This window comes from Hipposideros armiger, unplaced genomic scaffold (genome assembly GCF_001890085.2).
Source record: "Hipposideros armiger isolate ML-2016 unplaced genomic scaffold, ASM189008v1 scaffold_5, whole genome shotgun sequence".
NCBI lineage: Eukaryota > Metazoa > Chordata > Mammalia > Chiroptera > Hipposideridae > Hipposideros > Hipposideros armiger.
Genome location: NW_017731355.1, coordinates 8,847,977 through 8,873,892, shown reverse-complemented (window position 1 = coordinate 8,873,892; position 25,916 = coordinate 8,847,977). Strand labels below are relative to the sequence as shown.

Below are 25,916 nucleotides of genomic sequence, written 5' to 3'. Positions count from 1 at the left end.
TCAGATTCTGGGATGTCTGAAATAGTTTAGGAGATTTTGCTTCTTTAGGAAAAGAAAAACAAACTGGAATGGTATGATGGGAAGAAAATTGCTTGTGAATCTTGTAAAATATAAAATGTAGCTTTTTAGATAAAAAGAAAAGACAAGAAATTAAGTCTCTTTGGAGCACACCTAGTTCCCGGAAATGTTTCTGGAGACCAGAGCACTAGGACGTCTCCTAAATGTTCCTTGCGTGGATGGACCCCTTAGGGGAGAAGACCTCAAGGGCTTGTCCAGCCAACCCCTCTCAGCCCTGACAACACCCCATTCCCGTCAGCCACCAAACACTGCAGCTTTTACCTCAGAAAAGTCTCTGATACTCCCCACTGCCCCTCCTTTGTCCCTAGCTGTGTAGCATCCCCCACTGAGCCTCCTCCCCATCTTCAGTTTCTCCTCCTCCAAAGACTGTTCAGAAGGAGCTCAGTTTTTCCTAAAGAGTAAGAAACAAAAAAGCCTTTATGTGGGAGTCCGTTTAAGAAATAACCGACTTCTGTTTATAAAGGCCCCTTTCATTCTGTTCGTTGGTATGTGCTTCCTGAGCAGCCGCGGGTGGGATGGCTCAATAGCATCCAGTCAAAGATTGCAACTGCTAATTTCCAAGGCCGTGGTAGGGTGAAGGGGGAAGTGTGCGTGCGGCTGCGCAGACGCTTCCCCCCACCCCCCTCCAAGAGGTATGCAGGGCTCCCCGGGAGCGCTGCCTTAAACAGGGCAACATACCTTTGTAAGCAAGGCAGTTCTTTCTGCAAATAACTTTCTCTGTGCTTACCCATGTACAGCCGGTTTTGCTTTCACAAAATACCCATATTTAAACATAACAACTGAGCAGAGAAAATAATAGGCACCAAGTAGGACATGGTTGGAACCTGTCTAAGGTGTCTTTATTACAGCTACAGTAAACCGCATCTCCTGATGAAACTGTCAAGGGGATACCCAGAGGGAAGTGGAACTATGTGGAGAGAGTTCCCTCTTGGTCTTAGGCCTTAAGTTAGAATTACATAAAGGTCATCAAGCTTCCAGAAAATTAGAACCTGAATTGTGGAGGTAAAGAGAGGGTTGATTTAGTGATTCACAACTTTTTTTGAAGCTATGAAATCATATACTATATAACTTCATATAATCATATATATACGAGTACATAAGAAAATGGCAGGGGGCTTATATCTGACTCTTGAATGAACTTAAGACTAATTTTTTCAGGGGCAAGGGCAGCAATGTAGACCAAAGTTTGATGGCCCCACACACCATGACAGCCCTCAAATCTCCACTGACACGGGAGAATGGTGGCTCCAACACGGTTCCCTGTCTGATATATCTAATTTTTTGAATGATTGTTTTTGTTATCCTTTACCAACACATTTTTTTTTTACATTTTGGTAATTCATGTGCCTTTATTAGAGCCTGAATCAAGTAATTTTTACACCACTTTTTACTTCCCTTTTTCTTACCCCAATCCTTTAAAACATTTTTTTAAATTAAATGTTCCTTAGAACTCAGGATCAGTTGAATAGAGAGATTTTTTTTTTCACTTTCTAGAAAAACAGCTGTATCTTGAATTCTTTTTTTTTTCCCCTTTTTTTTGTTTTAAATTATTTTTATTGTGAAATACACATTTTTTAGAATTAGTTTCAGCTGTAAAACACAGTGCAATAGTTATACTTTTTACCCCTCGAGGTGACAACACCCCTCCCCCAGTCCGCCGCCCCATTTCCCCCCCAATATCATACATATCTATTACAATTCCCTTGACTCCACTCCCATACTATACTCCACGTCCCATGACTCTATATATATGACTCATTTTTAAAAGTCAATGAAAAATAGACTAACATTTATAATAGTCTAGGTATTAAAGTCACCATAATACAATCTTTTTGAGAAAATACTTGGATAGAGGTGCCAGGTATCTGTATTTCTCTATTTCCAGCCTCATTCATATAAAATAACTTTTCACTATGTCCTGATCAATAAAAACTCAGTGTGTGGAATAAAAATTCAGTGCGTGGGCACCTTTCATAAGCTCTTCACCAGTCAGAAAGAGGAGGCCCTGGGAGGCAGCTGCGACTATCTTGAGGAAAGTTGCCAAACACGCTTCAGTTGATTCCTTTTCTTGTGCTATTAATTAGGAGAAGAGTCTTCCCTCCTTCCTGGGCTGTGCTGACCTTCTCATTTTTTGTCCCCTCTGACCGTTAGCAGCCCTGTTTGTCCAGATAATTCCATTTGAGTGCATAGTCAATCCTGCAACATGGCAAATAATTTTGTCTGGAATCAAATGTCTATTGCTTATCTGGAGCTGATGTCACTTTGAATTACAATCACCAGACTTCTTTTCTCTAATCCCTTTTCCCAATTTAATAGCATTAAAATTCTTCAAATTCAGATTTTCTTTTGTATGTCAGGGTCTCTTGTTCAATTAAGACCCACCTACCACTGGATGAATAACAGTAAATAACATTAAACACCCAAAATCAGTCGTGTCTGATTCTTTATGTCATTGGCTCACATTGTGATTCCACATCATTTAAGTTTGCCTTGATCATGTGGCCAGAGATCAAATAAGAATGCATGTCCAAAGCTGGAGAGAACCGTTGGTATCTTTGTTTTCAGCTTCTGTTGTCAGCTTCTGTCACATATTTAAATTAAGTTCCTTGCCTTGCTCACTGTCACTTGAAACATTTTGTTTACCTTCAGGTCTATGACTTGAACAAATCATATACTGTACACTGGGCACTCCCTCGATGCTTTGCATTTATTAGCTGGAGAGAAATCATTATGTTTCTGTACTTCACTGTTGTATTATTCAAGATTGAACCACAACGGCCCTTACACAGTTATTCCAAAGCAAGTTTATAGTAGTGTTTATTTTGTTTTCCCAGAGGACTCTTTATGCACCAGATTCTTTTCTTTCTCCAGCTTTATTGAGACATAATTAGCATATAACGCTGTGTAAATTTAAGGTGTACAAGGTGATGATTTAATGCATAATATAGTGCAAAATAGCCACAATAAAATTAGTTAGCACATCCGTCATCTTACAAAATTACCATTTTGTGTGTGTGTATGTGTGTGTGTGGAGAACATTTAAAATCTGCCCTCTCAGCAACTTTCAAGCATGTTATACAGTGTTGTTCACTATAGTCAGCATGTTGTATATTAGATTCCCAAAACTTACTTATCTTATAACTGGGCGCTTATACCCTTTGACCAGTGTTTCCCCATTTCCCTCAGCCCCAGCCCCTGGCATCCACTGTTCTACTTGGAGAGAAATTCTAATTTAACCTAACATCACTATATTTCACATTAGTACTATAAGTTCTTTTTTTTATTTTTCTCTGGGGGGGGGGGAAGGTTAGATGCCCCTCCTAGATGCTTCCTTTATACCTGGGGTTTCTCCTAGCTTAGCGCAGAAGACGCCATGTTGAAATTGCCTATTTACGGGCAATGTTACTCCTTGAAAACTGGGTTGTGTCTGGTTCCCTGTTCTGTCCTTGGCTCCTAGCACTGCCTGGGACATTAAGTAGGCAAGCCCAAAAATCTCTTGATTACACTGAGATTTGAAAGAAGAATAGCCACAGAGGGCTGGCAAGATTTCTGTTTAATTGCTGAGTTAGATTAAATAAGGCCACCCAGATGTTTAGGAAGAAGAATCTGTTATTGTAAGGAAGACTGCAAGTTTTTAAAACTGAGTCTTTTGGTGTTCCTTGCAAACAATGAGAAGAAAAAATGACGGATCTCCTTGTGTAATTAGAATCCTAAGGTTTTGTCGTGACAGTAAAACCTTTCATGGAAATACCAAATCTCCTCTGAAGTTCCTGTTGGGTGTTCCAGTCCTTGTACCATCGCAGTACCTGGTGTGAACTGAACCATAGTCTCATATAAATCATGGACTCTCTTTATTCTCATAACTTTAGTAATCTTAAAAGGCTTTTATTAGAGATTCTGTTCTGCCACTAGTGTTTATGTAAAACTCTTAGGAATAAAAAACATTTCACAAGTAAGTGGGATTACTACTGGCACTAGGATTTTTAGGAACAAATCCTAGGAATTTCAAATGACTCTATAATGTCAGAGTATTAATTAGACCTCTGTAAAATGAATCAGGCTCATTTGCTTAATCCGGAGTCACCTGAATGACAGGCCCAACAAGTAAGCTGGCTTAAATAAAGGGTTGTTTGTTGTTTCTTTTGCAGCTATTTTAAATAGATGTTATAACATTTGGGTTCATCTCATTTCTATCTACCCCCCAGGGGTGGATGCAGTGTCTGTCTGCATGACCCATCTAACATTAGCTGAAGGAGGTAAAAGGTTTGAGGATGCAGGGGCCTCTCACTAAGCAGCCTTTCAACACACAAGGTTTCTGAAAATGAGTATCTATAAACCACAGAATTCTCTAGCAGCTTCAGCAGAATTTGCTTCTCCAAGCAAGACAAAAGGTAAAAAAAAAAAAAAGTACCAGGCATTAGTCATCAATATACGCCTTATGTGTATAGAGCCAAAAGTAATTGAGTGTGGGTGAAGTCAATGAATATCTGTCGAAACTGAAAGTATGCCTACCTCGCTTTCCTACTCAGTTTTGGTTTGATTTTCATAGGAATATTGTTTAGGGTGAGAGGAGGCTGAATCCACTTGTTGGAGGGCCTCCCTGGATCCTTCTATGCTTGGTAGGGAGGAAAACACAAGAAAGATATGAGGCTGGCGTTGGGAGGAGAGGCTGGCAGTAGCAACTGATGTAGGTTGCTCTGATGCCAGTTTGACAGATAAATGAAAATTTTTATAGAAGATTCAATGCCCCTGGAAAACCATTTGCTAGATTGATAATATCTGTTCTTACCAGCCAGAAGAAAATGTATCATCCTAATTTTAAACTCACCGGTAATGAAAGCATCTATCTCTCCAGACCAGCAGAGTATGTTTCTATACAGACTACTAACCACCACCCCTGTTTATGAAGTGGCCCATTCATCTTAGCCTCAACCTGTATGACACTGTAAATAACCCTCAGCCAAGCGAATAATGCACTAACCAGGCGTGAACTGCTCTTCTGACTCTTTTGTGTGTGCTTCCTTTGGTGTATTTGGTTAGCACGCTGTACAAATATTGTTTGAACACTCTCGTTTCTCTTTAGCAGAGTCAGCTTTGCTTTATTCCAGGACCACAAAATGCTTGTTCAGACCTGTCCTGCCACGTTCCTTGGTGATGGGGGACACACTGGCTAGAGCCTGACTAATCCATCACTACCATAAGCAAAGTGTTTCTAAATGCAAGCTTCATGCTACACCCTACTGAATGGAAGAAACTAGTCATTTTCATAGGAAAGACCTAATAAGAAATGATACTCTATTTTCTGGGGTTTTCTAGTGAAAGTACTAGTTCTCAGGGACAAAAGAATTGGCTTGTAGTCACCATCTGTGACCTCGGTCAGGTCACCTTCTCTCTCCATTGTTTCTTCATCTGCAAATCTGTTTCTGGTTTGCCTCAGAGATGTTTCCCCAAAACAGTGGAAAGTACAGGATGAGTTCTCAAAGGTAACCTTCCATGGTTATACTTATCATTCTATAGTGCTGGCCTAAAATTAAATAGAACAAATAAGCCTCATGAATGTTGCTTAGAAGTTAGCATCAAATCTCCTAACCTACAGGTAAGGGCAATGTTTAGAGCATCCAACAGGAAACCTGTTTTAAAGCTAACTTTGTGTAAGGTCTTTTTTTAAAGTTTCAAAGTGCCAAAGCTCTCAAGACCCATCTACAAATGATTCATAGAAGCAAATCCCCTTCTGGGAAATGACTCTTTTAACAAAGGCATTATAGGTGCCTCATTCATTCATTCTACAAATAGTTATTGAAAGCCTGCCATGAGCCAGGCACTGTTCTATGCACCAGCGATTCAGCAATGATCAAACAGACTAATACTCTGTGCTCATGGAGCTCATATTTTAGTGGGCAATACAGACAATGCAAATAAATGAATAAAGATAAAATATGTCAGGTGGTGATAAATGCCAAGAAAGAACATAAAGGAGGGACAGGGGGAGGGATGCTTTCTTTCTTAGACAGGAAAGCCAGGGAAGGCCTCAGATAAGTTGATGTGTGAGCAGACCCCTGAATAAAAGGAAGGGGTAAACTTTAAGAAGAGCATTGCAACCAGAGGGATCAGTAAGTGCAAAGGCCCTGTGACAGGATTATGCTTGCCATGTGCAAGAAAGAGCAAGGAGATGCTATTAGAGTGAAGAAGAGAATGGTGGAAGACACAATTAGAGCAATGCCCATGGATCTTCTTATTCAGCTCCTGTAGACCCTGTATAGGACTGACCTTTTACCCCAAGTGAGGTAGGAAGCCATTAGAGAGTGATGAGCAGAGAACTGTCATCATTTTGACATATCTTTTTGTTCACAAACACTCTGGTTGCTATGTGAAAATTAGAATGAAAAGGGCAAGGGTAAACTCAGAGAAGATAGGATGATATTGAAATATTTAAAAAGATAAAGGTGGTGAGGCCAGTATAGTAGTTGTAAGAGAGGAGAAGGGGTTGGGTTCTGGGTATATTTTGAAGGAAGAGTCCAGGAATTTGCTGGTAGATTATAAGTGAGATGTGAAACAAGAAGAAACAGCAAGAATGTCCTCAATGTTTTCAATCTGAGCAACCAGAGGAATAGAGCTGCCATTGATCACCAGGAGGAAGACTGTGGGAGGAACAGGTTTGGGAAAGAAAATCAAGAATTTGATTTGGGACCTGTCAAGTCTCAGATGTCCATTCACGTGGAGAGGTTGAGTAAGTAGTTGGATATATGGGTCTTGAGTTCTAGGGCAAGACTGATGATTGAGATATAAATTTGAGAGCTGTAAGCAAAGATGGTATTTACAGCCATGGGTCTGAATGAGATTATGGAAGAGAGGATGAAGGGATGAGTGTAAACATAGAAGACAAAAGTGAAAACACACTGTGACCTGGGGATGGAAGAGATGAATAAAACCAAGAAGGGATACTGAGAAGGAACTGACAGTAAAGACAGACAAGAATCAAGACAGACAAAAAATAAGTGTTGGCAAGGAGGTGGAGAAATTGAAACCCTTGTGCACATCACTGTTGATGGGAATGGAAAATGGAAAACAGCATGGAGGTTCCTCAAAAAGTTAAAAATAAAATTGCCATATGATCCAGCAGTTCCACTTCTGGGTATATATGGCCAAAAGAATCAAAGGCAGAATCTTGAAGAAATATTTGTACATCCATGTTCATAGCAGCATTATTCACAATGGCTAAGAGGTAGAAGCAACCCAAGTGTCCATTGATGAATGAATGGATAAAAAATACGGCATATACATACCATGGAAAATTACTTAGCCTTAAAAAAGAAGGAAATCTTGTCACATCCTACAATGTGGATGAACCTCAAGGACATTATGCTAAATGAAATAAGCCAGTCACAAAAAGATGTATACTGTATGATTCCATTTACATGCGGTATCTAAAGTAGCCAAACTCATAGAAACAGAAAGTAGAATTGTGGTTGCCAGGGGTTGGGGAAAGGGCGAAATTAAGAGTTGTTCAATGGGCATAGAGTTTGAGTTTTTGAAAATGAGAAAGTTCTAGAGGTTTGTTGCACAACAATGTGAATATAGTTAACACTATTGAACTATGCACTTAAAGGTAGTTAACTAAGATGGTAATTTTTATGTTATGTATCTTTTACCACAATTGTGAATGAATGAATGAATCAATGAATGAAGAAAGATGAAAGAAAGAAAGAAAGAAAGAGAAAGAAAGAAAAAGAAAAGCATCTCTGAAGTCAAGTGAAGACAGTGTTTAAGGAAAACGGAGTAACCCACTGTGTTAAATGCTTCTAGAAGGTTGTAGTAGCTGAATAATGGCCCCCAAAGATATCAAGTCCTAATTCCTGGAACCTGTAAGTGTTACCTTGTAAAGGTAAAGAGTCTTTGCAGATGTGATTAAGTTAATGTTCTTGACGTGGAAATCATTATCCTAGATTATCTTGATGAACCCTAAATCTGATAGTAATTAAGTATCCTTATCAGAGAGAAGCAGAAGGTGGTGACACACAGAAGATGAGTAGACAATGTGACCACAGAGGCAGAGATTGGTGTGATGTAGCCATAAGTCAAGGAATGCTGGTAGCCGCCCAAAGCTGGAAGAGGCAAGAGGTGGATTCTAACCTAGAGAGTTTAGGGGGAGGATAGCCCTGATGACACCCTGATTTCTACTCAGTGGAACTTATTGTGAACTTCTAGCTTCCAGAAAACCGTGAGGGAATAAATTTCTGCTGTTTTAAGCCCTCAAGTGTGTGGTAATACGTTGCAGCAGCCATAGAAAGCTAAGACAAAGGTCAAGTAAAATAAGGACTGAGAAGAGACCATTGGATATGGCAGACTGGACGTTGGATCTGCTGGTGACCTAGACAACTATAGTTTCTGTAGGGTAGTGGTGGGGGGGATGATTTGGAGTGGGAAAGGATTGGAGGAAGAAAAGTGGATACAGCAAGACAAGTCTTCCAAGTCACCTGTAAGGGAAAGCAGAAAAATGCAATTCTTGCTGAAGAGGACATGCAGAGACAAGGGACAGGTTTTGGTGTTGTTTTTCTTAAGATGGGAGATGTTTTAGCATGTTTATATGTGGATGAGAGTACTCTAGTAAAGAGGAGAGAAAAAATTGGTGGTACAGGAGATAACAAGAAAAAATGGACAAGGGTCAGGTCCTTTAGTAGATAAAGGAATATGGGAGCCAGTGCTTGAGTGAAGGGGCTCCTCAAGATATATATCTATATCTATCTTTAGATCTAACTCTAGAGATAGATCTAAATATAGCTATGTCACCATCACAACAAAAGGGAAGGCAGAGTTTATGAGTATAAAAGCACAGGCGAAAGTAAGTTGGTGAGGTTGGTCATGAGAAAATAAGGGCGTTCTTTTCTGGGTGCTGCTACTTTTTCACTGAAATAAGAAACAAGGTTACCAGCTAAGCATGAAGATGGGGAGAGAGGATGTGTTAGAGATTTTAAGAGAGAGGAGAAGATGTGAAAAAACTCATGGTAAATTGACTAAGAAGATATGGAAGAGGGCCGGCCGAGTGGCTCAGTTGGTTAAGAGCTCCCTCAAGAGTGAGAGCTCTGAGCAACAGCTGTTTGAGTCCCGCCCGAGCTGAGCAGCCGCTGAGCTGCCTAAAAGTGGCAGGATGGCTCAGTTAAAAAAATAATAATAAAAATAAAAAGAAGATATGGAAGAAAAGTTGGGCAGCACTGAGGACCCACTTGAAGTTAATATCTGTGCATTTGTGGTTGTGTGTTTACTCAACACTCTTTAGTTGCTCAAGGCAGACTGAGAATTGGATTCAACCAAGGCTGGGGATTTTATCAGCTGGTATGATTGAGGGAGAAAGAGGCAGAGTTGCTGTGAGTTGAAAGGGAGTGACCACATGATAGAGTGTGGAATTTAAGCCTGGTAAGGTTACACATGAGGACATGAGGGTTTTAAGAGACAGTGAAAAGGCAATAGGCTCAATAGATTGGTGTCCTGAATTCTTAGAATCAGTGTACAGTGGGAGTAGCCTAGAAAGACAAGAAATGGACATAAAAGAATGGAAAACTTGAAATCCTCTTGTCAACTAGCTGGGGTTCTCTTGGTCTTAGGGCTTTCTGCATATTCACCCACTTTCCTTGGACATTTAATTTGGAATTTGGGCTGAAACTTAACTATTGTTGAGAGAGTCCCAGAGATGTGGGATTCCAAAATATAGTACAGGAATGAAACTATGTTACATTGACAAGGAGACAACTTAGTAAGAAACCTGAACCTTAATAATGCTTACAATTTAGGGAGTACCAAAATGTAAGAAATACTCAAGAAACAGTGAAAAGTACAACTAACCAGGTGTCTTAAACTGGGGTTTAAGTCTTTGGTTCTGAGGCTGGGTTATAGCTACATTTTCTAAGGCATTCATTTAATTACTCTAGTTCTTAAGTTTTTAAAATAATAGCTTCCAGGGCCGGCTGAGTGGCGCGTTGGTTAAGAGCTGGCTTGGGACGCCAACTCTGAGCAGCAGGGCCCCGGTTCGGATCCTACATGAGGGCCAGTGACACTGCCCTCTACAGCTAAGATGGTGAACAACAGCTTGACCTGGAGCTGGACTGCCATGAGTCGCCAGTGACGGCATAGGCTGCAGCTCCTACTACAGTGGACTGCCATAAGCTACTGTGAGTGGCTGGCAGCTAGTGTGAGTGGCGGCAACCGGTGTGAGCTGCCAAGAACCTCTGTGAGCGGCCGTCCAGAGGCCGGCGACTGATCTGCCTCACCCAGGAAGAGCGCAATGATAATACCAACATGGACCAGTGAAGTGACGCCCTCCACAACTAGACTGAAAAGCAAAAGGACAGCAACTTGTCTGTTCCCCTTCCCCTGATTCCCCAGCACTGTTCCCCTCCCTCAATTCCCCAATAAAAATAAATAAATAAAAAATAAAATAAAATAAAATAATAGCCCCCAATTTTAAAATTATTTTCATCTGTGAAATAAGGGTCTTGGTTCAGTGGGTTTCACATGTCTTATATTTGGCCTCTCTTTAAGCATTATTGGCATAAATGTACAGAGAAGCCGTTTTCTAACTTGCTCATTCCTAGAAACACCCTCACCTCTTAACCTGGAGAGGCCTCTTTTCAAAAGTGGACCAAATGTTAAATAAAACACAGTGCCCTCTGAACTCCATAAATTTAGAGGTATTTTCTAAACCTGTGTCACAAATGATTAAAGGGCATTAAATCAGTGGTTATAAGAAAGATTTCTGTTTTGGATAGACAGTTCTGCAAGATAACTCATGGGTCCTGCTAAAGTCCGAGATTTAATAACAGTGAACTCGTTGGTATCGTAAGTAAAATCAGTCAAGTTCGCAGCCTCTGCTTCCTCAGAACTGCTCTAGGTACCTGGCGGGACTGGTCTCAAAGGTGTCCATTCCATGAGGGCAGGCTAGAAAAAGAAAGAAGTGAGCAGCCGAATTGGTTAAATAGCTCCTGAAAATAGTATCTACAATTGAGGTGCTTTGGGGACTGACTCTACATACACAATTGTCAAACCCTTTCATCACACTAAAACGGTGAATTTGAATTTTAATGCATATAAATTATATCTTGCTAAACATGACTTAAAAAAAAAATCTGTAAGATGAACTCCTGGTCCCCAAGTCAACATTTCAGATAAGTTCCTGTCACCCTTTGGAGATGGCAAAAAAACAGCTGTCCTGTGGAAAGGTAACCTTTTTTTTATTCTCCTTCTCTGTAATAAGGGTATTTCTGACTCAGTGCGGGCAGTAGTTGTCTATGCCCTTAGTGACAAAGTAAAAGAAAAGGTTACTCGTCCCTTCATCTTTAATTTTTTTCCTCTATTCACTTCTTATAATCAGAGGGATATTGGCATGGCAATTTATTTTATGTACCTGGAGCAGTAGTTTTAAACACAATATTGTTTAAAAGAATAAAAAATGGCTCTGTACAACATACCCGAGATGTGTCATAACTTTAAAAGATGTGATATAAAATTTGACATTTGAGTAATGGGGAAACATTAAAATAACGTCGTTCTCTTAAGTATGTTGGGCGGAGGAGGAACAAATCTTGCAGTGTGAATAATGAGAAAACATTTCATAAGGTCAACATTTACGCAGGGCCTAGCAAATGATTATGTGTATTAGTTAATATTCTCTTCCCAGCATGATATTACACACCAAAAAAAATAAGCTCTCCAAGTTGGGGAAGGCACATGAAAAGTTACTGTGAAGGTTAACTTGGTTTTCTCTCGGTGACAGGATGATAGGAGATTTTTGTTTTCTGAATCTCTGAGTTTTTCACTTTTCCATTAATGGCTATGTATTTGGTTTATAAGAAAATCATATTTTAAAAAGTGAATTGTGGGGAAATGTGCTTCGTGCTGTCCCTGACTCTAAACTAATAAAAAGGAGACCAGGCCTTGTGTGCCGGGGGCTGGGACCTCACACTGGGATTCTGTCTGAGATAAGTGGTGATAGATCGGGTTGGTTGGGCAGGGATTCCAGGCTAAGGCTACAGAATAGCTTTCAGCATGGGAGTGATGTGTGTGCTTTCAAAGAGTGGGTTTGTGTAACTTTGCAACCTGGAAAAGTTATTGATGCTTTATATATATTGCCCAAAACAACTCAGTATGCATCTGGTTACTTGATCTGTCCCTTTCTTGTCAAGAGACAGGAAATGGTGAGAGCGAAGAATGTGAAAGTCACCAGCTTATCTTTTGCCCAAAGAATGTAGGGATACTTGAAGAACAGATGAGATAAAGAGTCTGGGAGGCTCCCTTTTGGGGAATATGCTCCGTAAGCCTATTTGCTACTAAACAAAAGCCATTGTTAGCAGTCTGTGTCCTGGAACATCTGGTCAGGCCACAGTGAGGGGCGTGGATGATGCTGTTTGTCAGGCACTCATCCTCAGAAGCAGCAAACATTTACTGACACATCTAAAATACATAAGACTGGGTGCTGGGGAGACTCTGGAGGACTTTTATTCATTTAAAAAAAAATTTTTTTTTTAAGCTGAGCCATCCTGCCACCTGTTGGCAGCTCAGCGGCAAACTCAGCTTGGGCCAGGACTCGAACCGCTGTTGTTCAGAGCTCGCACTCTTGAGCGAGCTCTTAACCGACTGAGCCACTCGGCCGGCCCCTAACAAATATTTTTTGAGCACTTACTATGAATGCGACAGACAAGGTCTTTGCTCTTAGTTTACACTTAGAGAAGGAGAGAGACTGATGATACACAAATTAATTTAATAACTTCATGTTATTGTAATGTATTGGAGAAAATAACCAGGGTGATGTGCTAGAGACTGACAGGGCCTGAATGGGGGCACTTCGGATAGTGCAATCAGAAGACTTGGCATTTGAATGTAAGTTGGACAGAAAAAGCAAAGGCTGTGTGCGGCACCATCAGAGCACTGCAGCATTGCAGATGGGGGAAACTGCAAGTGTGAGGGCTCTCGGGTGACATCTGGCTTGGTCTGTTTAACCAGTGAAGGCAGACTAACAGAGCAATTTTGGAGACAGAAGAGCAGGTTTAATAAATATTTACGGGAGGAAGGCTGGACAGAATACTAATAATTAATACCAGTTAGCATGCAGTTTTTAAAGAGCCAGAGAAGTGACTAGGTTCCTATTAGCATAGGCTCCTGGGCTGGTGATATGGGTTTAAGGGACTGAGCCAGTCACTGTTGTCACTAAGGAAGGTTCTCAGAGGAAAACAGGCTTGAGCTGTGCTGTCAGATATAGGCTTTCATGAGGGATGACAGATGTGGCAAAACCATGGATGTCGTGGGCATGAGCTGTGTCAGGAGAACAGTAAGCAGGCTGCTTTGGCTGAAGATTAGGGCTGGTGATGTGGGGCAGCAGAAGGCAGTGAATATATTGATGGAAATGATTGCTGTCTGTGCACAGATGTTCTGCTGGCCTTTACATACAGAAGATAGGCCTGAGCAGGAGGCAGAAACCAATTAGCCTCAGGTGCTAGGCTTGCAAGTTTATTCTGTGGCCGCAGGAAACCTTTACAAACACTCTATGTGGACATGAGCCTTTCCCTCCAGAAGATACCAATGAAAGAGCCTTCCTAGAATGATTGTGGTAGCACCTCTGCTCAGTGGGTGGTTTCCTTAGAAATACTGCGTGTGACATGGGCACGTGCTTCTGGCTCTCACACATATTAAGCACTCAATAAATCCTTGTTTACTAGGTTTAAATCACCATTGATTTTTATGTAATTGCCGTCTCTTCCATTGGTTGTCATTGCAAGTTAGAAAGTTCAAAACTGGATGTAAAGATACTTACCCTCTCCCCAAAAAAGATTTCTCCGCCTTTGGATTGTTTGTTGAGTTCTTGCTTATTATTAAGTTCTCACTGAATAGTCACAGTTGGTGATCATCATAGATTTTCCCCTTAGCCTTTCTTAGTCCCTGATTCCTTTTCCATGTTCGTTATTGTGAGGATTTGAGATTATGTGTGTAATGTCTTTAGGTCACAGTGCTTAGTAATTGCTCTGTAAAGGGTGGTAGTCGTTCTGCTCCTTGTATAGCACTTCATAATTTATAACACGCTGTCACAAACATTAAGCACTCTGGTGCAATCCTGGAGTTCTCTCCACCTTACAGCTGAGCCACTGAGGCCCAGAAAAATTAAATGGTTTTTCCACTGTAAAACAGCTGGGAGTGTCAGAATACACTAGAATTCGGGTCTACTGTTTCCTGGTGCCTGTTTTTCCACTCTTGTACCACCTGTCACTTGCATCACAGGGAATATCTCTAGACAACACGGGAATAAAAAACAAACCTGAATGGAGAAGGTCCAGTTCTTATTGGGTAGGTTGCCCTGAGGAGCTCAGCCAGAGGACTCCTGGTGGTATCATTTTATAAGCCTACTTAGGCCATTGGAGCAGTGGCAAGGAAGCTTGGGCAGGCGAGGCTCCCCAAAGTCCAGGGGTTGCCTAAGGCTTGAGATCCACTGAGGATTTAGGATTGAAGAAGTGGTTTTTTTGTTTTTGTTTTTTTAAGAAATTAATTAACCAATGAATAATTTCCTACAAGGAGACAGAAGGCCACTGCCTATCAGACCCCCCTTGCCTGCTGCTGTGGAGAATTAGACATCAGTAGGTTAACAGAACCATTTCTATGGAAACGAGCTCATTATTTCTCTTTTGTTGGAACCCTACTGGCTCATGGTCTGGGCTTCCATATTAAAAGAGGGAAAAAAAAAAAAAAGGAAAGAAAAAAAATCCAACATATGCCATACAAAATACTAATCTTTTTTTCCGTGGTGTGAACAAAGCCCATTTAATATCTGAGAATGCCAGCCCCCATTTGTGGATACAAACTGTTTCCTTTTCCAAAGCCCAGATAAAAACTAAAAGCTTACATGTCATTTTTAAGTTACAACATGGCCTGTTCATTCCTGTTTCATTTTACAAAATCTGTGAAATCCGTGACTTTGAGTCAACATTTTTCAAGGGCTGTGTTTTCATCAAGGTTGTTAAAAGCAGCTAACCAGTGATGCTCTTTCCAAGAGAAAGGCTGCATCTCACAGAGATGTTTCAAAAACAACAGTTTACTGGAAATCAGAGAGCTGTCATTTCCAATAATGGTTTCTGGCATCCCAGTGAGGCAGGGAAGCTGTGTTGTGTCTTACTCTCCACCTACACAGCATAAATGGCTCCCATGCTGGTTTGAGGGAAATCAGATGGGATCTTGTCTTTCTCCCATTTGCTAAGTGGCAACATCCCAGCAAACCAGCATGGAAGTAGCACAGAGTGGGTTTTAAGTTGATGTTGCCCTTGGTTCATTTTCTTCCCTGTTGGCCCCCTAAGCACTTTTGCTTGGTACCGCTTCCATAGCAGTCCTCATTTGCATTCGCTCTCCCTGTAGCTATGAAGACCACAAAAGTTGCTATTATGTTTGTGAAAACGGTAAACATAGACCATAATCCCCCAACTAGGGTCAGTCTGCTGCCTCTAAAAATATGAATTGAAAAGGGCTGGAAGAGAGACTTTCCCTGGGGAGCATGATTCAGACACACCCTTCTCATTTATGCTCTGACTTCATCTAAGCCTCAGCTTCCTCCAACCAGGGATGCAATGCTTTCTTACTTCCCTGGAGTTGTTGTGAGGATTAAATAGGATAATGCTTTAAAGCACTTAACCCACTTCCTGGTACCCGGCAAGCTCTTGGTTTATAAACTAATATTCATTTTTAGTATGAGTTCTTGGTCCTCTGGTGAAGGAACAGAGCTTTTGGCCTATAAAACTGAATTCTCGGAAATGAGAAGTGCCAAAATATAGGGAGAGGAGCGAGGAGGAGGAGGAAGATGCTCAGGAGGCTCCTGTTTTGTTCTGTTTACAAATCCATCTTTTCACCTCAGCCAGCATTGTGTCGTCCAGTTCTCTGCATTCTGGCTCCTGTGCCTCCCCTCCCCTCCCCTCCCCTCCCCCTGCTCCCTGGTTCCTCTCCCTTCCTTCTCCTCTCTCCTCTTCAAATACCAACTTGTGCCTGGTGGAGTAAAAGATCATGTCATCCCTTTACCTCCAAGCTCTTCCAAGCCTAAATCTGTGTGGATATACCCTACCCTACCTCCTCCCTGTCCCCCCACTAGGGCTCTATTCTCATCTTTTTCTATTTTCCACCTCCAGCCTCCACATTACTGCTCAAAAATGAGCAAGGGCAAGTGAGGAAATCAGGACATTGTGACACCCAAAAGATATCTTATGACGTCTCCAATTGTTGAAACACATGATTGGGAAAGAGTTGAGTGCCCAGGTGGTTTCCAACCCTAATACTCTAGGGCTTGAAAGTGTTGAGGGAGAAGCAGCAAGCTTCACAAATAAATCCCTTGTTTTCAAATGTCCCTAGTGGCTGGAGAACCAAAAAGAAATTAGAGTATGCTGATTAGTACAGCTTGAAATGTGCTATTTTGGTATCTTCAAGTCAAAGTGGCCAACTGGTAACAGAAAGAGATGCCTGACAAAAAACTACCCTGAAGCCTGGCAGGCTATTTTACAATTATTATTTGATTCACACTGCAGCTGCTATGCATAAATTCACCACTGTTCTGACTGTTAAAGCCCTTCACAGGAATGGATATTAACTGTACTCTTTGTATGTATAATCTAATCCATTTCATGATGGTGTACTGACTTGCTGCAGAATAGATTAGAGTGGGGATCAAAAAACTGAGTGGTACAATGACCAAGCTAAACCTGGGTTGTGGTACAAACAGTTAACAAAGATATTTATCCAGGTGACTAATTGTAGAAGCTCTGAAAAATTCTAAATTGGAATAATTTGAAATTAATCCTCTAATTCAAAAGCAACTAACAACCACTCACCAGTGATACGGCTAACTGACAAATGAGAATAATAAAGGTATCATCAGGTGACTGGGAAACTATAAACCTCTAATTTGTTTTCTAGACCTAGAATTGTTTGTTTCGTTGCCAATGTAACCTGAACCTGTAAATGTACAAAACAAATCAATCAAACCCCCTTAGCATCTATTGCATATATCAAAATACAGTTCTGAGAAGCACACAGTTGTAATTAAAATGAAAGGCCATAGGGACGCCTGCTCAATGCCAGGCTTAAAAAAACACCATCAGAGTATGAAAAGAATGGAATCCTCCACAATTAATCTATACTTTCCAAAGCAAAGATCTCATTATCAAAACCTTTATTTATTTTTGTGCCTCAGAAATAAGGGGTTGTATGTTACTACTAAGCCTAAATGGCAAAAAAAAAAAAAAAAGTGGTTTTTTAACAGAAAGGTTCCTCCTAAAAGAAATTAAATTAAAATGCTGGATGTATTTGTCAAAAAAAGAAAACGCATTCAAAGGTTATTATTCCATGATAGGTCTATCTCTGATATTGCTGGGGTTGGTTGGGGGCAGGGTGGGGGGGGGAGCTCCTCTGATCAGTTGAAAAGAGTAAAATGCCTTCTGTATTACTCTTGGGTTTGGAATTCAGGTGGGATAATTAGGACATTCTTGCAGAGTCCTGCCAATCTCACACACAAGCTCTATAATTGTTCTAAGGGTTTTTGTTGTTTGTATTCTTTTGCTCACTGGCAGATAGAACCCTCCATAATCTCATTCCACCAGCACATTGCAAGAAAGAGACTATGTTCTCTTTTAAATAAGCAGGAACCAAATATCCATAAAGCATAATGCTAGTGAGAATTATAAGCACTTAACACTTATTATTCATCACTGGGAAGAGAATAGGGCTCATAAGACATAAATATAAAAGCCCAGTTAGTTGAACCTTTCCTTGTAGAGTAGGGAAGATTTTTTGAGGAGGTTCTTTGAGCAGATTTTTCATTCCTGGCTCTATGGCTATTTTGTTGGTGTCCTTTCTCGTGGAGGGTACTATGGACCTTTTGAGCAGCATAAGTCATTGTTGCCTGGCACTCTGCAAGGCATTGGAGTTTCTGCCTCTGCTCACTAAATGCCAGGAACACCCCTACTTATTGCCATCACCCAGACTGCCCCTACACATTTCCAAATGCCTCCAAAAGAGGGGTACCTCCCCTACTGAGAACCACTGCCAGTGAATCTAGTGTGGTGCTTGGAGAATAGATTGAATCCCATTAGGGATTTCCAGAGGATAAAGTATTAGAATTTTTAAAAGAGCGTTTGACTGTAGAATTCTGAAAGAATTAAATTATAGTTCTCTGATTCAAACTCAAAGATGTGTAACCACCCATATCCCATGCGTGCTATAACTTGGTTGCCATATGATCTTGGTAGCACTTGACAAGTGCTACCCATTGTTGGGCTAAGAATGCCTTCCTGGACCAAAGAGTGTCACTCTAGCACTGGCTACCCTTTGACTGGCCCCCCTGCTGACTCTCAGCGATGTCCTGAGATCCCAGAAGTGACCTCAGGAACCCAGAGTGTTTCTGAGAGAACCAGACTCTGACTCTATTTCCCTCTGCCCTGCCAATTTCTAGAAGAGGCAGAATCCACAGCTGGCTGAATCTCTGAAATGGCCCTCTGATGGCTTCAGGGCCAGGCTGGGCCCCTACAAAGGTGAACTCCACTGCACCAAAGACCATCCAAAGACTGAGCTGAAGGGGTGAGGGGAGAACAATGCATAGAAATGAAGCACCCTCTCTTTTAACTAAAAGTTTTTAGTTGTTTTAAGAGGTGTATGTGTTTTAAAACTTTATCTACATGATCTTTTTGGTAGAATGTTACTTTTTCCTTTAGCTATTTCAGTTAGTGTATTCAAAACATTTCCTTCCCACTTAAAAAAAAATAATTTCTGCCCAAATTTACATGAGTTACATGTAAAATGAAACAGGAACATTAGCAAAAAATATGTGATTTGTGTCTGTGCTTCCCTGTTGAAACTGCGTAAGCATCTAACAGGGCTTTGTCAACACTTTTTCTTAACCCCATTATTTTCACAAGATGCAATGCTCTGTCCTCAACACTTCTCATTGCATACAATTACTCTCAACTCAGGAAGGGTTGGACAGTAAGACTTCTTCTTCCCCATTAAGAATCAATATTGTAACATTTCTATACATTAACAATTAACAATCCAAAAAGGGTATTAATTTAAAATTATTATTTACAATAGTGTCCAGAGAATAAAATACTTAGAAATTAACTTAGAATAGAATTAACATAGGAATAGAATAGAGCATCCAGGAATAAACGCTCATATATATATTGTCAAATGATTTTCAACAAGGGTGTCAAGACCATTTAATAAAGAAAAGATTTTTCAACAAATGATGCTGGGAAAACTAAATATCCACATGCAAAAGAATGAAGTTGGACCCTTACCTAACACCATGTACAAAAATTAATTCAAAAAGATCTAAATATAAGAGCGAAAATTATAAAATTCTGAAGAAAACATAGAGCAAAAGCTTCCCAACACTGGATTTGGCAGTGATTACTTGGATATGACTACAAAGGCATAGGCAACAAAAGAAAAAGTAGGCAAATTGGACTTCATGAAAATTAAAAACTTTTGTGCTCAAAGCACACCATTAACAGAGTGAAAAGGCAATCCATGGAATGGGAGAAAATATTTGCAAGCCATATATTTGATAAGAGATTAATGTCCAGAATATATAGAGAATTCCTAAAACAACAAAAATAACTGATTCAAAAACGCAGCCGAGTGGCGCGTTGTTTAAGAGCTGGCTTGGGATGCCAGAGGACCCTGGTTCGGATCCCACATATGAGGGCCAGTGACACTGCCCTCCACAGCTAAGATGCTGAACAATAGCTCAACCTGGAGCTGGGCTGCCATGAGTCGCCGGCGATGGCTAAGGCTGCAGCCCCTGCTGCAGTGGGTTGCCATGGGCTACCGTGTGTAGCCAGCAGCCAGTGTGAGTGGCCCTCAAGCCGTTGTGAGCGGTTGTCCAGAAGCCGGCGACTGATCTGCCTCGCCAGGGAAGAGTGCAGTGATGGTGCCAATTTGGGCCAGTGAAGCAACGTCCTTCTCAACTAGACTGAAGAACAAAAAGACAGCAATGTCTGCTCCCTTTCCCCAATTCCCCAATTAAAAAAAAAAAATGAGCGAAGGACTTGGATAGATGTTTCTCCAAAGAAGATACATAAACGGTAAGTAAGTATAGGAAAGATGTTCAACATCCCTAATCATTAGGAAATGCAAATCAAAACCACAGTGAGATACCACTTCTCAATTATTAGGGTGACTACTACAAAAAAAAAACATAAAATAACAAGTATTAGTGAGAATAAGGAGAAGCTGGAATCCTTGTGCACTTTTGATGAGAATGTAAAATGGTACAGCTGCTGTGGAAAACAGTATGGCTGTTCCTCAAAAAAATCAAAACTAGATTTACCATATGATCTAGAAATTTTACTTCTAGGAATATACCCAAAAGAACTGAAAGTAGGGTCTGGAAGAGAAATGTGTACATCCATGTTCATACTAGTTGAAGCATATTCACAGGAGCCAAAGCATAGAAGCAACCCAAGTGTCCATCAACAGACGAATGGATAAGTAAAATGTTGTGTGTGTGTGTGTGTGTGTGTGTGTGTGTGTGTGTGTGTGTGTGTATATAATGTAATATTATTAATCTTTAAAAAAGAAGGAGATTCTGACACATGCTACAACATGGATGAACTTTGAGGACATTATGGTAAATGAAATAAGCCAGTCAAGAAAAGACAAATACTGTATGGTTTTACTTCTATGAGGTAACTAGAGTAGCTGAAATCATAAAAATAGTAGAATGGTGATTTCCAGGGCTGAGGGTAGAAAAGAATGGGAGTTATTATTTATTGGGTATAGAGTTTCAGTTTTGTAAGATGAAAAGAGGTATGTGTGTGAGAGAGAGAGAGTGTATGTATGTGTAAGTGTAATGCATTATCCAAATGTCTCACACTTAGATGATAGGCTAACTTTTCCTATTTACCGCAGCCACTTTTCAGGAAAACACATACTTCCATGGAACACTGGTCTAGGACTCTACAGTTCGATCAGCCCCCAGGAAGGGGGTTTCATCATGCTTTTATGGGAACGCAGCTAGATGTGAAAAAGAGGAGAAAATGCATGAAGTGATTCTAAAAGTGGCACTAGACTTTGTTGGGTCACGTGGTAGAACAAGAAAACTCAGGATGTACCTTTCTAAAACTAGGAGCACAAATCAAAGGCTATGTTAACTTTTTCTCTTAAGTCCATTTAGGTTTTAAATGTGTGTTCTCTCCCCAGCATTTCTAGACTTGCATCCTGACCCATTCCTCTTCTTTTCCCATATCGACCCCCACCTCTCCACTTCTCCACCTGCACAAGGTCTCCTTCCATGGTAGGTAGAGTAAAGGTCCCCAAATAGGTCCATGTCCATGAATGTCCATGAATATGCTATGTTGCATGGCAAAGGGGAATTAAGGTTGCTGATGGAATTAAAGTAGTTAATCAGCTGACCTAAAGATAAAGAGATTATTCTGGATTGTCTGGATGGACCCAATGTAGTTGTAAGGGTCCTTAGAAGTGGAAAAAGGGGGCAGAGGAGAGTCAAGGGGAGATATGACTACAGAAGAGGTCAGAGTGATATGATGTGAGAAGGATGCAACTCACCTTTGCTGCTGTTGAAGATGAGGGAAAAGACCAAGAGCCAAGGAATGCTGGCAGTCCCTAGAAGCTAGAAAAAGAAGGAAAACAGATTCTCCCTTAGAACATCCAGAAGGAACACAGCCTCGCCGACACCTGCAATTTAGCCCGTGAGACCTATTTCAGACTCCTGACCTCCAAAACTGTAGAATAATACATTTCTATTCTTTATGCTACTAAATTTATAGTAATGTGTAACAGCAGCTGAGGATTTGGTTATTCCATGATAGTCTGTATTCTTGTGTGATAAATTCTAGTTTGGAAGAAACATTAGCTTCACAGAACAATGCCCAGGGCTTGTAGACCATGGCAGCTTCCAACTTTGGATGAATGGAAGAGATAGGCTACCCTAATGGATAAGTTAATATTCCATCTTGGCCCTGTAAAGTTTTGTGAGGCTGTTAGAAGTTTGATTTGGGCGCATATAATTTCCCTGTAGGGCTGAGATGATTGGGTCCCTAACCATGCTGATGAAATTGTAGTTGTTAAAGCCTCCTATTTTCTTTTTGTTTTTGTTTTCACATGTTACCTCAATCTTCAAGCATATAAAAGTAGAGTTCAGAGATCTTTGTGGCTTTAAAATCCCTTCAGTCTTCCTTCACATTTTATTGTTTCGAAACCCTTTGAAAATTAGTTGAGGGAACAGTTCATTGATCTTCCAATTTTATACTGTAAATGTTGTTGGAGTGACTTATTTTGCAATATTTTTTGGGAGGGGGGGAATTAGAGGAAGGCAACAGTGTTGGGGGATTGGGGAGGGCGACCAGCCAGCTTGTTGTTCTTCAATCTTAGTTGTGGAGGGTGCCAGTTGCCATCTGGCTGCCCGTCAGCAGCTCGTGGCCTCTAAACTCAAGGTGCTGTGTTACAATCTTAGCTGCAAGTGGGCGTAGCCACCATCCCATGCAGGAGTCGAACCAGCAACCTTGTTGTTAAGAGTGCACGCTGTATCCACTGAGCCATCCAGGCAGCAGCTCAGCTCAAGGTGAAGAGTTCAGTCTTAGTCGTGGACGGGCGTAGCCCACCATCAAACAGGCAGTCTTGTTGTTAGGAGCATGTGCTCTCACCAGCTGAGCCATCCTGCCACCTGTTGGCAGCTCAGCGGCAGCTCAGCTTGGGCGCAGCATCACTAGCCCATATGGGAATCAAACCCGCGTCCCTGTTGCTCAGAGCTCACGCTCTTAAGCTAACTCTTAACCAACTGAGCCACTCAGCCAGCCCATGCAGTATTCTTTATAAAACAGCACTCTCTATAAAGGGAGTTCTTTGTTTACAGAGAGTTATACATAATTTTTTCTTTTGTCTTAAAGAAATAGATATCAAGAAATAAGAACCAAAGGAAATAATGTATAGACTTGCTTTTTTGGTAATTAAAATTTTTTACTTGATTTTAATAAAAATCTATGTATTGAGTGTGTATTATGGATTATTCTTTCTTCCCCAGGTTTTCTATTTGTCCTCTTTCCTTTTTTAGATGGTAACCTGATCCTACTTTAGCCCTAGATAAAAATATTCCTCAAAGCTAGCAAAAGTCACAGTTGTTAATATAATGGCTTCAGAACAAGATTTAACTAGTGTTGACTGAAGCAGTGTTTTAATGCTTCTCATTTCTTGGGACATGCACTCTGTCTAGTTAAATCACAGTTCTCAGGCATTGCTTCATTCTTGGGTGTCAGTAACCTCAAGATGGTCCAGAAATAGCATATGGCACCTTGACATGAAGCAAGACCTGATCAGAATGTGAGGGAAATGGGCCCTGAAAATAAAAGATGATATTTTCCAAGATGAACAACAAGAATAAAGTGAGGTAATGGGTCAAGAAAGAATTAGAAGAGAAATGAAATTGTGATAGGAACTGGACGGGGGTAAGGGCAAGGATGGGGAGGGGATCTGGCAGAGCCAGGGGCAGTGAAACTGTAATATCTCACAATCTACATAGGTACAGAACTCCACTCTCTAAACATTTATGTCCTATTTCCCTATTTTAAAAAGTACTAAGTCTGTGGTACTTAATTTATAATAGTGCTGGGGAACTCATTGGTGTAATTAACAGTTTACACATGGCAGTCCCCACCCCCCTTGACATTATAGTGTTTCTGAAGAATTGTGAGTAAAGTGAATAGTTGTGAAAAGCCACATTTTAAAGAAAAGAGAAATGACTATTTAAAACAGTGCCAGATAAGTGACACTGCAGTTTCATAGGCCTCGGTGGTTATGATTACTGGAAAGCTGTGTTTGAGCCCATCAAGAAAACATCGTAAACTTGGTGTCTTTAGTCCTGAAAGATTGTATAATTTACCACTCCTGTCTCTTCTTCCCTTTCACTCCTCATCTTCTCAAGGCACCTAACACAGTACCTGACAATACTAACACCCAATAAATAATAACAGTAATTGCATTCTGTCAGCCTTACCATTTTGAACTTATTTCATAAATTGAGGTAATTTTAATAACTTGCTTTATGACTGTGGCAGCACATCTTATTTTTACTGACTTGGTAACATTCTTCATGTTTTTCTCCCTAAATAAGGATTGAAGGGCAAAAGGTGAGGGGATTGGGAAAGCAAACCCCATGTTCTGGTGTGCTTGACAATCAGAAGCAGTGCTGGATTGAGGCTGTAGAGGGCTAGATTAGCCAGGTCTGACTCAGCCACTCTTTTTATTTTTAATTAAATTTATCAGGGTGACATGGGTTAGTAAACTTGTATAGGTTTCAAGTGTACAATTCTATTGTGTGTTCACCACCCAAAGTCAATTCTCCTTTTGTCTCCGTATGTTTGACTCCTTTACCCTCTGGTAACCACTAAACTGTTGTCTGTGTCTATAAGTTTTTGTTTGTCTTGTTTGTTTGTTGCTTTCAGTTTTATATCCCACATATGAGAGAAATCATATGGTTTCTCAACTTTTTCTCACTTATTTCGCTTAGCATGATAATCTCAAGATCCGTCTGTGTTGTCACAAATTACAGTCACTCTTTTGAGATCCTCCTGTTATGATGAACCTGCACATTTGGCAGCTCGTGAATTCTCTGATGCATTCTTCCTCCTTGTTTTCTTTCCTAGTGTGTCTGGAAAACCCACCCAGCACTTCAATGGCCAGCAACAACACTGCCAGCATAGCACAAGCCAGGAAGCTGGTAGAACAGCTGAAGATGGAAGCCAACATCGATAGGATAAAGGTAAGGACAACAAAACCCACACAGCTCATCTATCCTTGAATATAAACAGCATGATTTACAGCCATCTATCTTTTACTACTCTTTCCATAGAGTGTGATGAAACCAGTAAAGATGGAAGACAAACTTAATAATTAGGCAAAAGTTTATTTTTCTAATGTCTTTGCCTTGTCTAGATTTCTCCAGCATAAAATGATAGTATAGATTAAAACTGGTTCTCCATGTAGAATTAAAAACAAAACAATAACAGCAAAACATAGCTCATGCCCAGATTCTGGCCATGGAAATTAGAGAACACATAAAACATAGAAGTTCACCAGTCAACCTCCCTGACCTCATAAGAGCCTTCTCATTTGGGTTTTAATTTTTTTCTGTCCAGATTTAGGTTCTAAGTTTAAGTGTCTATGTTCATTTCTAATCCTTCTAATTTACCATTGCAGGTTATTATTTTTCTTCTTTATACCATATTGGGGTTTTTTTTCTTCAAATCACAAAAAGCACACATGGTCTCTCTAAGAAGTCAGACAGCATAGAGGTTTAATGGAAACTAATAGTCTACTTTTTTCTTTCTTTTTCTCATTCCTCAGATCTAACATGATAGCTTTGCCTTAAGTTGGACCTAGGTCATATTGAACCAAGACTTTAAATCCAAACTCTTTGTTGGCAGATTTTAAATGTAACATTGACCTACACAGTGTCATTATTAACAAATAGCTACTGCAGGGTGGGTAAAGTGAATTTTTGTCAACTATCAAATCTTCACTTCCCCAGAAGACCCAAGAATTTTATGAAATGAAACTCAAAAACACCTCATTTTACTAAAATAAAACTAGAACTTTCTTCCAAAAGCCTTTTTTTTTTTTAACTACAATGCTTTTCCTATTTTCTCCATACCTGACTTAGCAACTTGGACAATCCAGCCTCCTTTGGAGTGTGCTTCTACAGGAAGGGTCAATAAATTATGGTTCATGAGCCAGATCTATTCTACTGCCTGTTTTTTTGGGGGGGGTTTAAGATTTTTATTGGGGTATTGGGGGGAAGGGAACAGTGCTGGAGA

At 40.5% G+C, this 25,916-nt stretch overlaps 1 protein-coding gene across 3 annotated transcripts in view; it reads left to right on the top strand.

Moving 5' to 3' along the window:
* Nucleotides 1-25,916, top strand: part of GNG2 (G protein subunit gamma 2) — a 119,636-nt gene that overhangs the window by 64,610 nt on the left and 29,110 nt on the right. For all 3 annotated transcript variants that reach the window (XM_019645647.1, XM_019645636.1, XM_019645626.1), the window contains one exon: nucleotides 24,747-24,862. In XM_019645647.1, the coding sequence (XP_019501192.1) occupies nucleotides 24,776-24,862 (87 nt within the window). In that variant the 5' untranslated portion in view covers nucleotides 24,747-24,775. The remainder of the gene's footprint in view (nucleotides 1-24,746; nucleotides 24,863-25,916) is intronic.